This window comes from Phoenix dactylifera, chromosome 8 (genome assembly GCF_051530095.1).
Source record: "Phoenix dactylifera cultivar Ajwa chromosome 8, Ajwa_hap1_PhDact_Kaust_v1.1, whole genome shotgun sequence".
Taxonomy (NCBI): domain Eukaryota; kingdom Viridiplantae; phylum Streptophyta; class Magnoliopsida; order Arecales; family Arecaceae; genus Phoenix; species Phoenix dactylifera.
In genome coordinates, this window is record NC_143197.1 from 16,622,893 (window position 1) to 16,637,124 (window position 14,232).

At 35.2% G+C, this 14,232-nt stretch overlaps 1 protein-coding gene across 3 annotated transcripts; it reads left to right on the plus strand.

Moving 5' to 3' along the window:
- The first annotated feature begins 1,394 nt into the window (after positions 1-1,394).
- LOC103697397 (autophagy-related protein 8C) lies at positions 1,395-13,354 on the plus strand. 3 transcript variants are annotated; one of them, XM_008779246.6, is made up of 6 exons: positions 1,395-1,610; positions 1,727-2,424; positions 7,403-7,458; positions 7,539-7,591; positions 12,864-12,982; positions 13,068-13,354. In XM_008779246.6, exons 2-6 carry the CDS (start codon positions 2,418-2,420, stop codon positions 13,160-13,162), a joined length of 330 nt encoding a protein of 109 aa, XP_008777468.1. In that variant the 5' UTR covers positions 1,395-1,610; positions 1,727-2,417; the 3' UTR covers positions 13,163-13,354. The 3 variants fall into 3 exon arrangements, with proteins under 3 accessions (XP_008777468.1, XP_008777466.1, XP_038973308.1); XM_008779244.4 differs by having other exon boundaries at positions 1,727-1,776; XM_039117380.2 differs by lacking the exons at positions 1,395-1,610; positions 1,727-2,424 and adding an exon at positions 2,431-3,957 and having other exon boundaries at positions 7,372-7,458.
- Positions 13,355-14,232: the final 878 nt, after the last annotated feature.

Here is a 14,232-nt window from a genome sequence, read left to right on the forward strand (position 1 = left end):
ATAACAAAAAGAGTTACAAAAGTTCTTTCATAAATTATGGAATTCTACTTTATTCTTCTTCATTTATAACGACCACTATATCTTATTTGATCGAAACATAGCTTATTATATTTATTGTTATAGATGCATATATGAGGGCATATATTAGAAATAGAAAAAGACTAGAATCTATTAAAGGCGCATGTTAGATTGCAATAATCAAGCTTCATTACTACTGCTATGCTTATGGGTGGAAAAACAATATTAATCATCCCCAAGCAAAATCATTAAAGAATTTCGAACCTTTCAGACTTATTAACAACCTCTATAACCATGTGGTAGAATGCCACCCTTTACATTGTATACCTTAAGCTACTTTTTTTTGGAGTTTCAATTTTCTAGAAGAAGAAAAGATCTAGTGTATGGGGCTCATCTTGTCATAGTAATTCTAAATCAGCCACTAGCCTACACATGAAAGAATTTTCAACTCTAAAGATAAACATTGCAAATCTCATACACTAAAAGATAAATATTACAAATCTTTCGCAGCATTTTTTTAAAAATAGTTTTAAAGTTAAAGGCATCACCTGATCATCTTCGTGTTAAAAAAGATACAATAAAGGGTTGTCTATGGCAGAGAAGGAAGTCGAGAAAATGATTTTGATTTTGGACAGAGAAGTGAAAGAGAGGGTCGAAAGAGATTGAAAAATTTCTCAAAATAGGTCTAGATATCAGTTTTCAGTGAAACATGTTAACCTATTACCTGCTTCAGAAATAAAAGATACTTTTATAATTTTAATTTAAATAAATATGATTTTGGTTAATCATGTTAGCTAACTCGCTATGTCTAAGGTATTCATATAAAAATAGTTTTTTGTAAGGGCATGCATGTAAATATCAATTTGGAGGGCATTCGTGCAAATTTCAATATTTAGAAGGTATTTATCCAAAAATCTTTTTTTTTTTTGTATGTATACCCTTTTGAATATAAAAAATTACATGAATATCCTCCAAAATTACTATTTGCATGTATATTTTTATAATTTTTTTTTTGTATGTTTACCCATTAAGAATTTTTTCGTCATTTCAATTTTAAACTACTAACTCTTTAACTGCATTGATGATATAAGTATATATATATAAAAAAATATACATGTAAAATAAATATTTAACGAGGATGTTAATTTTGAAAGAGTGTTAAGTAAATTTTAATATTAAAAAGATATATGGGCGCGGATCGGCTATTACCGCTTCACAGTTATTTTATTCTATCTAATCACCTATCCACCCGTTTTTGGTAGTGATTTTAATCTCTGCTCCCTACCAATGCTATTATGAACAAAACACCAAACTTGTGATTAGATAGGCGCGTTCCACGCGTCTGTATGGTATTAAAAGAGGGGCACGGATTGCTTGTGACAGGGGACTCGCTTTCCCGTCTCGGTTTCTTGCGCCTTTATCTATCGCAAGCACTCCATCAGTAGCAAGCACTCCGATCCCCCAAAATTCCCCTCTATTTCCGTTACGTTCTCCCATCGATTTCTTTTCTGGGCGAGGAATTATTCTCTTGCATCCATTGATCGATCGATCGATCGATCCAAGGTCGGTCAGATTTTCGTTGCTGCGAATCGGTACGTCATCTTAATTTCTTGTATCCCATTATGTTGTCATCTCGATCGATCTGCGATGTTCTTTCGTCGTTCCTCCGTCGTTTTCCTGACATGGGAATTTGCCTGGGCAATCGCAGGAGAAGGAGATCCATGGCGAGGAGTTCTTTTAAATTGGAACATCCTCTCGGTTTATTGCCCTATGCCCCTCTTTTTCCAAAAAATTCCTAATTGATGTTGCTGTTTGTTATTCTTTCTCTTTCGTTTGCATTATTTTCCTTTTGTAATCTTTGTTTAGAGTTTGACGTATGGTTCGCCATGTGGCGGTAGATCTTGTATACTTCTAGGGTTTTCCCCCGTTAGCTTGTTGTGGAGAATTTGCTTGTATGCTAGCTATGGTGGGTTCTGTTTTGGAATTTTATGAAGGAAGAAGGATTTGAAGTGTATGAGGTGATCAAGGTTGTGAAATATATGTTTTAGACTAGTTGTAGTATCAATATCCGTGTGTTCTGTTGTAGAGCGATGCACTAGAGAATTAAGCTGTAAATTGGGTACAGGTTTGGCAAAGCTAGTATGAAATTGAAACAGAAAGAACCCGATTATACTCACTTTGTATGTCTTTTGTTTATATCATTATGAAGTTTGAGGTTGCTATACTTTGAAAAGGATTTGGAGAAACTTGCATACCTGCAAAACAAAATTATTGTGTTCAAATGAACGCTGATTTACTGGAAAGAATGATGACTTGTTTTTGTTTTTATGATGGAGGTACTGCATTGACAGGGACCCTGTCCTCATGTTTTGTTGGTGTCCTTCCATTTTCTTCCGACTATGCTTGGTCAGCTTACAATGATCCGAGAATACTTGTTTCACATTCTTACAGCTTTCATGAGTATTCAGCAATGATAGATAGAGTTTGCAGGCTTTTAGTTTGTCTTTTCAACATCATTTGTATCTTCATGATTTCTTATGTTGTTATATATACTGTTTCATTATTTAAACAAAATTATGGTTGCGGATAAAATTTGGTGATTGATTATAAAAAATTTCCACATTATGCCATCATGTAGCTTCTTGGATCCTATTTGAAAGACATAGCGTTCTAGCAATGATGCAGTTCTTAGCCTTTGAGGTGCTCCTTTCTGCTATTTATAACACCAGAGACTCTTCCATTCCATATTATTCTTTGCAGTTTGCAATGCAGAGGAAAATTCACGCTTCTTTAATTTTGTATTTGTAGATTACAATGATATGTGACTCTAGAGCCTTAAGTATTTCAAGCATATTTAAGTTATTAGTATGTAAATTAGATCTTTTTTTTTTGGGGTTTAATTTCTATATAGCATGGCAACCAGATAGTGTTTTTTAATAAAATTTTGAAAGTATGCAGTTTAGATTCCTTAACCCCCTGTCAACATACATTGTGAACCCTTTCTTGAATATCTATGCTAGGATTTTGCTTCTTTTTCTACCTTTTCTGCCTTGTTCTCTTTCTTTTACATTTCAGTCTTAGTCAAACGTTTGATGCATGGTTTACCTCATGGCTGACACAATGTTGGAATTTTTTGGTGTTCTCTGGTAAAGTGATCTGGAGGTTTTGCATCGTGTACTCCAGATGCTTGGTTGGCTTTTTGCTTGAAAATATATCAGAAGGATTTCAATTCTATCAAATAATCAAGATTGCTGAAAACATGATTTATAAGTTTTTAATATCTTGGTAATTAGTGATTATTTGATGATGTGGTGTGTTAAACAATAAATTAGGTACTAGCTTGAGAAAGTTGGATCAAAATTGAAACAAATGAACATAATGATGCTAACTCCATATGGGCTTTTCTTGAATTGCCTTTATAAATTTAGGGTTAACCTTCTAAATATTACGAGAAGCGTAAAGCTGTATTGAAAGTTATGGATTGTGGTAGTCTACACTGTCATTATGTTGAGGTTTATAATGAATTTGCAAATTCTACCATGTGTATGAAGACTGATTTACTGAAAAAAAATGGTAAGATTTTCTGAGAAATGCACCTGTCATTGTTTGTATGATGCGAGTTATATTAGTAACATCTTTTTCTTTTGTATTTTCTTTATTGTCCTGTTTCCTTCTACCTATGCTCTATTAGTTTATGGTGGTCCAAGGATGCTTGTCTCCTACTCTTACAGCTTTTCTGAGTACTTTAGATAAGTGCAAGCTTGCTATTTTTCGTGGCCATTTTATATATTTGTTCATGAATGGTATGATTAATCAATCATTGTTTGAATATACTGTTTAAATTTTGAAACTACATTAAAGTTGCCGAGGGAGAAATCCACTTGATGCTGTGATGGAGCTGCTTCGGTCAATTTCAATACATATTCATTTTCGGCAATGGTGGAGTTCCTACACTTTATAGTGTTTCTTTTTGATATGTAGAGCTCTAGAGATTCTTCGATTTGTTGCTTTGCAATCTGTAGTGCAGAGTAAAAGTTGATTGTTTTATCTTTTTAATTTCTTGTAAATTACTATGGTATGTGATTCACTAAGCTTTATGTATTATAAGCATATATAGTATTGCAACTGGATTAAAGGTTGAAAATATGCAGTTTAGATCCCCATCCCACATCCCCACTAACATCATGAACCCTTTTATTTGAAGTTCCCATTATATCATTATCCAATGGAAGCATTTGTTAGACCATCTAGAAAATATGTTCTACTATATGATGCAAACTCTTATGATGTTCTTGTGCATAAGCTGTGTTTGACCTTCACCTCTTCCGCATTCCAGACATTACATTTTTTTATCCCATCAAAAAATGGGTAATATAGTATAGGTTTTGAAAGGGTGCATGAAGAGAGAAATGAGAAAGATTATGCTATTTTAGAGTTCTCGATGAAATATGACCTAGTATTAGCTAACATTTGCTTTAAAAGGATTCTCTCTAGATAACTTTTAAAGCGGGCATAATACTAGTCCATAAATTTCTTTCTTGCTAGAAGGACTGTTCAAGTTTTGTTTAAAAGTTGTGTGGCTATAGCGAGTGAGAGTTTAATCACCTAATGTAGATTAGTGGTTTTTGATGTGTGTATTAGGAAATGGAAGAGAAGGATTAAAAAAAAGGAACCCGAGGAATAGGTCATAGATTTTGTTAGGGGAGAAACAATATTTAAGGATAGACTATTGAAGGAAGAAAAATGGGTCTAGATTAGGAAATCAATATCATTTGGATGAGATGGTCAATAGTATTAAGAAAGTAGCTACAATGGTATTAGGAAAGTCAAAGGGAAAATTGTCCTATGGTAAGGAAACTTGGTGGTGGAATGAGAAAGTTTAGTTGGCAATGAATTCTAAAAGGAGTGATATGGAAGACTAACTAAATATGGGAAAAGAGAAGCATATGAAAACTATAAGGTGGCTAAGAAAGAAGTTGAGAGGTGGTACAAGAGGCTAGATTCAAGGTCTATGAAGAGTTTGTCGCAAGTTAGTAAATAAAGATGGGGTGAAATATATCTATAATATTGCAAGACTAAAAGAAGGGAAAACTAGAGACTTAACTCATGTTAGATGCGTCAAAGATGAAAATCAAAATGTTTTGGTTTAGGAGGACGAGTTGAAAGTTGAGTTGTCAAAACATGGGTAACTCTAGGATGTTTGGCCTTTAACCACAAGGTGAAGGCATAAGTCCTTCCTCACATCTGTCATCATTTTTTATTTAAATAGTTTTTAATTAAAAATATTTAAAAATATGATTGCATCTCATTATAGTTATATCATTTATTAATTTAATTTTTAATAAAAATTACATGTCTTACAAAAAAATAAAAATAAAAACACGTGCATAGCACATGCAGTTTAGGTTTAACCTTGCATGTTGAACCCTTTTCTTCAAATTTTATATCCTTCTCTAATGGAAGCATTTTTAATGGCAAGTGGAAAGTGTATCTTTTAATTGAAGTTCAAATTATATCCTTCTTTAATGGTAGTGTTGTAAGTTATAGATAATTTTAGCATTAAGATTAAGCTATAGGATAGAAATGTTCTTGTTTTGTTCTGCTCCATGTTCCTCATTTTTAGACCCTTTCTAAATGGAGGATAGTGCGTATATCCTTTCAAAGGAGGCAGAACTTCCAAGACATGTTTGCCCATGTTACATGGACACTCTAATTCTATAATATTCCTTGATGTGTAAGTTTTTTGGATGCTTGGACAAGATATGTTTTTTGAAAATGGTTGTCTTAGAACAATGTTTTAGAGTGTCCTGCAAGGAATAACCTGATGCAGAAAAGTTGGCAGTCTGTCCTATCCTCTCCATATCAAATGATGTAGCTTTAAGTACTCTAATAATTCTGGTGAAATGCCACAACATTTTATTTGTATTGTTTCTAAATATATTGTATCATATGGGCACATTATTGTGTCAAGTGCCAATTCTGGGTTTTTTTGTAGTTGAATTTCTGGACACTTCGGTTAGTTTAAAGCAAGTGTCCAAGTAACACTACTTTGCTGCTTGCCTGTTTTATTTTTATGTGCAATCCATAATAATATGCTGAGATTTTATTATAAGAAGCCGATTATTTTCATACTTTTCATTCTGATAGTTGGAAAACATTTAGTAGCATTTCTGCATGTCTAGGGTTGTTCCTGAGAATAGCTCATAATTTTCTATTTCTGAGCTGTTAATGATATAATTCTATAGTATTGTAAACTAGTATATGATAAAATAACTACCAGGTGACATATATTGCAAGCAGAAGTTCATTCTCACTTTATAGCAACTGGATAATTCGAAATTTCGAATGGATCCATAGATATACTATTTTTTGAAGTAATTTATATTGGATGCTTGTTTAGCTTATTCTTTTCCTCTTGTGGATATTGCTGAATTGTATTGCCATTGTTGTAAACCTGAGCATAATGTTGCATATTTGTCTGTCCTCCCCACATATTCGAGATGTTCACACAATCATTGACTGACTGTGGTAAACAATATTTGCGTAAAAGCTTTTGAACAGTTTTGGTTGGTTATGTTTGTACTGAGTATTTCTGGCTTCTTAGGATCTCAAACTAACAGTGAAATATGTGCACTTGAATATGAGTATATATTGATACATCATCGGGTCTGATGCACTCAATTTTAGTTGGGGTGCTGCTCTGCAACAATGACTACATGGGACTTGCATGTTTGTTTCCACCTGACATAACACATGTAGGGGGCATCTGATTTATAATACGTTGTCTGTTAGTCCTGCCACATAAAACCATGTTAAATAATAAATGTTGCTTATCTCTACTTATAGAGTAAAAGAATGCTTGATTTAACTAGAACAACAATGAAATGAGCCGCAGAATGTAACAGGTCTGAGAATTTGCTAGGCTTAATACTGTATTAAAATGGAGCCTAGTAGTGTGGCCCTACTGAGTCTACACAGTCTGGCCAAACCAGGCCAGTAAAGAGGGAATTAAGTTGGATGCTAAACTAGGACTTCTAAAAGTTTGTTATTTGGATACCTTCAATTTTCAGTATTTTTTCTCTAGTTTTTGTTAGAGAAAACAGAGTCCAGGGCTTGCCTGCTACTTGTAGTCACAGAGCTACAGTTCTGTTGGTAAAGTTCACAGCATAACCCTTGCATTTTATGAAGGAATTTGTTTATCCTGTTATTCTCTCATCAGGATGTCATCTGTCAGGATATAACCATTTTAATCTTTTGTCTTCTATGTGGTTAAAGTAGTCCTACAATCAGCTGTTAGTTCCAGATTTTCCATCAACTTTACATATAATGGATTTGTTCTTTTTCCCATTCTAGTGTCATTCTAAACTATGCCTCTGTACCTCAGAGAGGAGACAGGCAGAAGCTGCTCGTATCAGAGAGAAGTACCCTGATAGAATTCCTGTGAGTTACTCTTGCATTCTTGTCTTACATGTTCTATGACCAGTCTGTTTAGTTCCTTATCTAATTTTTTATTAATATAGGTGATCGTTGAGAAAGCTGAAAGGAGTGACGTACCAGACATTGACAAGAAGAAGTCAGTTAACTGCATGCACATTTAGTATTAAAGGAACTTTTAATTATTCATGTTCATGCTTATTATTATAACAACTACCATTATGTAGAACAAAATTTATTGTCATGACAGTTGTTTACATGTCTGGGACTCTATTCACCTTTAATAGTGATTGCTGAAATTTATAGTGGCTGAAGGGCAAAATTAGACTAAGTTCTTTATCTTAATTTCTATCTAATACGATAACTATTTGTCTGTGGAAATTGTACCTTTTATGGTTGCTTGTGCTAATTTGCTCTGTCAATTTATGACTTGGTTCCTTTGTTTGATTGGTTGATATCAGATTCGTATAGGATTTCATATTCAATAGATTTTGCTGTACGTTCTGATAATGCTGATTAAACATAGACACATCAGACCAAGGTCTGCTATCTTGGTATCGGGTACCGTACAAGTATCTTACTAGTTTGGTACAGTATGGTAGATATGGTGCAGTATATATCTTGTACTGAAATAATTCTCTAATCATTTTTTTAAACTTTTTAGCTTGGTAGGGGTTGGAACACCTCAGTCGGAACCTATACCAACTCGAACTTGAGTTTCACATCCATTTCCATCTAGTATGGTATGGTATAGTGGTCCATGCATCAGACAGGACAGAATGGTATGTTTAACAGATGTTTTTTTAGATGGAAATGTGGACAACTTGTTGGATAATGGTGGTCAGATAATCATCCCAAATGCAGTAAGACATGTTAGATAATTTCGGAACATATGATAAGTTGATAATCGAAGTGTTTAGGACTCTTATGAGAATGCTAGTTAAAAAGATTGGATTAAGCTGCTGGAATGCTAGTTCTTCAGAAAATGTATGAGTAGACTGTGGTCAGTACGGAATTGCAAGGACAAAAATGGAATGGAAGGGTGATTATTTGGTGGGTAGATGTGGATTTCATGTGTTGCTCTGACATGTGAATAGATGTTTGATCAAGGTTGTGCATGATTTAATCAGGTACAATATGAAAGATGGAATGATAAGGAAAAAGGAATGCTTTGGCTTTTAAAGACTATTTTCTTGTGGAAACTTGAAAGTCATTTTTACAGAGAAAGGTTAAGAAAAAGAATCTAATTCAAAGGTTAAGTTTTAGGTTCTGGGTGCTGAATGCTAGCTGTCCATAAAATGGGTTGGCAGACGACTGTTAAATAAAAAGAGAAAGGTGGATGGAGCGGGTTTTGTCTAAAAGATAGGGTGAAATGTGGATCTGACATGTTGGATTTTGCAGATCATTGTGTACCCATGGACAGATATCTTATCAAAAGAAGGTTTGAAAGGTTATGTGCTGGTGGATATTTGAAATAGTTGTCCAGAAAATAAGTCTACGTTTTGATTGGGTATGAGTTTTTTTAGGGATATGGAAAAAGTTATACTAATCTATACTAGTATAAACAAGTATAAACCTTAATGGTGTTATACCAAGCAATGGTTGCAGTTATTCTCTGTGTTTGGATGATGAGAGGGGATTAAAAAGTGCTGTTTGATGTTACTTGGGGATAAATGGACAAAAAGTGATTTTTTATGAAATTTGGACAAGTTTGCACTTCAACTACATATTTTTTCATAATATAATAATATGTTTTAAAATATATTATGTATTAGAATATTATATTATCATACTATATTATACATTATACTATTATTTTAGGTCAATTCGGCCCGTACCAAACCATACCAATGCTGGCCTGGGATGGTTCAACCTCTCGTGTAAGGTCAACCGCCAGTTTATAAAATTCCTCCCCCTGACCTCTTTTATTCGGCTTTGAAAGCCCTCCTACAGATTTCGTGCCCATCTCACCATTGTCAACTGCCACTATCCCACTCAGATAAGTCCCATCTCTCCCTTCCTCTCCTCTCTCCCCCTCGCTCTCCATCTCTCTTTATCTCTCTGCCCTACATCCACGTGGCCCCTCCATGGATTTTGGCCCCCCTCTCTCCTCTTCCTTTATCTCCTCCCTCTCCCCCTCTTCATGTTTTCAGAATGTCTTGGAATGGTATGGTACAGGCAAGGTCCGCCGAACCGAGCCGATCTGGTGCGAAACCGAGTTGGTTCCCCTTTCAATTCTATGGGTCGGAACTGTAAAGGGATAGACCGGAACCGATCATTTTTGGACTAGAACCGATCGAAACGGGCTGGTTCGATGCCGACTCGGTGCGAACCGGTCGGACCGACTCAATCCGGTTTCGAACCGGGTTGACTGTGGGCACTGTGACATTATTACCCTATCCGAATTGATTGTGGGCACTGCATCATTATTGCTCTAGCCGTACCGATTCCGGTTCGATACCGAATCTATACCGATCGCCGACTGGTACGGGTCGCGATACCGGTTCGGCGGTCCTTAGGTACAGGTTTCTACCATACGAAATCGGTCATTGTTCGATATGACCTTCGGTATAGATTCGGCAAACCTTGCATTATACTATAATGTTATAATATTATATGATATTAATATTATATAATACATTATTATTATCCATAATAAGGATATGATAATATTTAGTATGATATTATATTCAATATTATTGATGTTACAATATAATGTATATTATATTATATTATATTATATTAATTATATTGTTATATTATATCTATTATATTTCATTCTATTATATTATAAGGGAACTTTGTCTACATTTTGTACATAGATGGTGTCAAGCCAGGATAGAGGGTTGTGGTAGGTTGACAACTAGCTTAAAACTATAGTCACATCATATGAACATGCATCCATGTAAGACTACTATTAAGGTATTCTTTAATATTGATGTGTTGCATCAAATCTCGATGTTGACCCTAATGGTTTGATTTTGATGATGCATAACATTTGAGTTTACTAATTAGTTGCCTTGAGTATGCTCGAATGTTTACAGAAAGCCAAGAAGAAAACTTTCTGTAACTCTCAAATGAAGTTTAATTATCCAAAGCTCTACATAAAGGAACTCAACTCTAAAAATACCTTGAAGCAATTCTTGAATATTCACATGCAAATACAAAAAATTTCGACTTGAGCCATCTCAAGAGTCGACCCTTCGATTGCAATAATTCGATATTGGCACACTAATACAGACTGATATGCCCTTACGAGTCGACTTCAGCAGATCACAAGTCGACCCTAGAACAATCTCAGAAGATAGATAGAAAGCCGTAAAATTCATCATATTGGCGAGTCGACCCATGAAGAACACAAGCTGACTCCAATCAAATTAGAGTCAACTCTAGAAGCAAGCAAGTCGACCCCTGAATGGCTATAGAGAAAAGATAGAGCTATAAATTTCACCATATTGGCGAGTCGACCTATGAAGAACATGAGCTATCTCCAGTCAGACAAGTGTCGACCCCAGAAGCAATTGAGTCGATCCCTGAACGGTTACAGAGAAAAGACAGAGCAGTAAAACTCAGTTTATTGGAGAGTCGACCTATGAAGATAATGAGTCGACCCCTAAACTAAAAGAGTCGACTCCACAATGGTCGCAGGAGAAAGAGCGTAGCAAAAACAATAGCAAGTTCGAGTCAACTCCCTCTGAAAACGTTGAGTCGACCTTTCTGTGCTTGACAACAGTAACAGCTAGTTTTTTATAAATCAGATTGGTCATTTTTATCTCACAACGACTCTTTCAACATGTCTAATAGCTAGGATAGTCTTCCAACCACTTTTAAGTGGTATAAATGTATAAGAACACCAAAAAAAAGAAAAAAAATGAGAAATAGATTAAAATTGAAGAGCCAAAGAAAAGATGAGAGCTTCGAAAAGAAAAATATTCAAGTATATTCATTGAGAGCTGAAAGATCACATCCTTTACAATTGAGAGAGTTGGTGAAGTGCATTCAAGTTCAATTAAGGGCAACCAACGGATTCAAAGCTCCAGTTATTCGTTGTATTTATCTTTAAGGAGCAGTATTTTATTGTGTTTACATATTATTCTTTACACTCTATTGTGACAAGTTTCAGGGATTGAAATTTGGGAAAAGGTCCATCCAAACCTTGAATTGGATTGTACTGAGCCTGGGGATCGGCTCGGTGGTGGGTTTAGTTGATTGCGAGTGAAAATCAACCGGGTTGAGTTTTAGCCTGGGTAAAATAATCGGACTATAATTATGAAAAGATTATAATAGAAATTTCCAAAAAGGGTGTCTTGGGGAGTGGATGTAGGTGCAGAGTTGACACCGAATCACTATAAATTTTGCTGTATTTGTGTTGCATAAATTGTTTGCATTGATCACAGGCATATTTACTTTTGTAAATTACTTATTGCAACACATTCACTCATCGAGTTTTATTTTGCTGCATTTCACTTAAAGTTTTTGAAAAGCCCAATTCACCCTCCTCTTGGGCTGCATAGCTAGGCAACACCCGAGTATAGTGGAAAGTGAGCAATAGCTGGCTAGGGCATTCTTTAGAATCAGCCTGGGTCTGGATGTGTCAAATACATGTATGGTAACTTTAATGCATGTTCAGGAAGTTGGTTTCTAGGGGAGGCCTTGGCCCATAGGGGCTTCCTTCAAAACCTCCTATTTTGGCTGCTCCCCTCCCACTTCTTCAATGTATTTGCCAAGACCATGCATCATCTAGCTTGTCTTGTTATATTGCTATAAATTTTTGTGTTCTATGGATGGGATTCCAGCATTTGGCCCATTGTTTGAATATTGAGGGTGTAGTAGGTGCTAATGTTTTCAATAAATAATTCATGTTCCTTGCCTTTCTTCTACCATAAAAATATTGTTGTAATATCGTTGCGGTATGGTGAACTTTTCACCTCTTCATTTCCTGTCTATGGAAAATGATTTCAAGTGGGCGAAACAAATCACCATTTGAGCAAGAGACAATTTTGGATATTGTTTGCAGTATGGTGAGTTTGGAGGGAACAGAAAGCAGGGTTTCCAGGTTCCACCTACTGCTTAGGTACCTTGAGATGTGGTGTTTCTGCTTGGTGACCCATAAGATTTGGCCTTGCATTTCTACATGCAAAAAATTAAGGGAAAATTTTCAACTTACAAAAAAATGGAGCAGGCAAAAGATGCAGGATGAGAGTTAAAATTTTCCATGTGATTGGTTATGGGAATTTGAGAGTGAATGTGCTTGCTTTTAGAACTCCTAATGCTACCAGCTGCTGTTTGGTCAAGACCTTTCCCCTTATCCTCTTGTCATCTGCTATTACTAGTTGATGGTAATTTAAATCTCATGTTAGATTTCTTTTGTTTGCTATTATCTTGCGCGACTAAGATTTTTGATGATGCAGGTACCTAGTTCCTGCTGATCTCACCGTGGGACAATTTGTGTATGTGGTCCGCAAGAGGATCAAGCTCAGTGCTGAGAAGGCCATCTTCATTTTTGTGAAGAACACTCTACCACCCACAGGTCAGAGAAATCCACCTGCAACATCATAATGCAGTTTCTGTTCTCTGGTTATTCCATGTTGGGATGATGAATATTTTTATTGCAGCTGCAATGATGTCTGCAATATACGAGGAGAACAAAGATGAAGATGGTTTTTTGTACATGACTTACAGCGGGGAGAACACATTTGGATTGTTCTAAGCCAATGGAGTATCTCTGCAGATAAGACCTGAAAACCTGTATATTCCATCCAGTCCCCCTTGTTCCTATGATGTGTTTTATGTTGTGTCGTCTGTCTTCAAGAATCCCAAGGTTCAGGATATCTGAATTTGATGGCTACAAAGTTTGTTCAACATTAAAGCTTATATTAGATGTCATGGGTTTTATTATTCATGTTCTGCATATGCAGCTTTTTTTGTTATGGTAACGTGATTATTATGAATATCATAATTTGAGGCTGATTTACATGTCAAGCACTATAAAGAGAAATCCACTAGAGCCAAAAAAAAAAAATTAAAAACTAAAAAGAGAGCTTCAAAGAGAAAATCGTTCAAGAGCTTTTATTGTAAGCAAAATGATCATATTCAACGTCAGAGAGTTGGTGAAGCATCTTTAAGAGCATTCAAATCAACCAACAAGGGTCTAACTGTCTTTACCATTGTGTATTTATTATTTTAGAGTTATATTCATTGTAATAGTTTTTACTTCTTTTTATTTTTTACTGTAACAAGTTTAAAAAACTGAAACTTGGAGAAAGGTCCATCTAAATTTTAAATTAGATTATGTTGAGCCAGGGATAGGTTTGGAGAAGGTTTTAGTTGATTGGCCAAAAACATCAAATTGTCAGAAAATAATCGGCAAATGTTTTGATTGATTGATTTGAGAAAATTAACAAGGTTGGTTGTGAACTATAAATAATTGGCAAAAGTTTTAGTTGATTGACCTGAAAAAATGAACTAAGTTTTGTTATGAACTCAGAAAATAACTGAGCTATAATTTGGGTTATAGATTATATTGAAATTTTTACAGATGGTTTAGGTCCAAAAATCTACGATGACGACATCTTCCTACCATGTCATAGGTATTGAGAGCAAGTATCGTAATTGCCAAAAGGGCACGCTAAGCTCCCTTTGTGTTCCACCCTGATTATGTGGCATATGCTGGAAAGCCATTGATGGACCATAGCAAGGCAGCATGTAGTTGAAACATTTCAATAAGCAGATGTACAGGCAACAGAGGCAGAAACTGCTGCTGAGATATAAACTTTTATT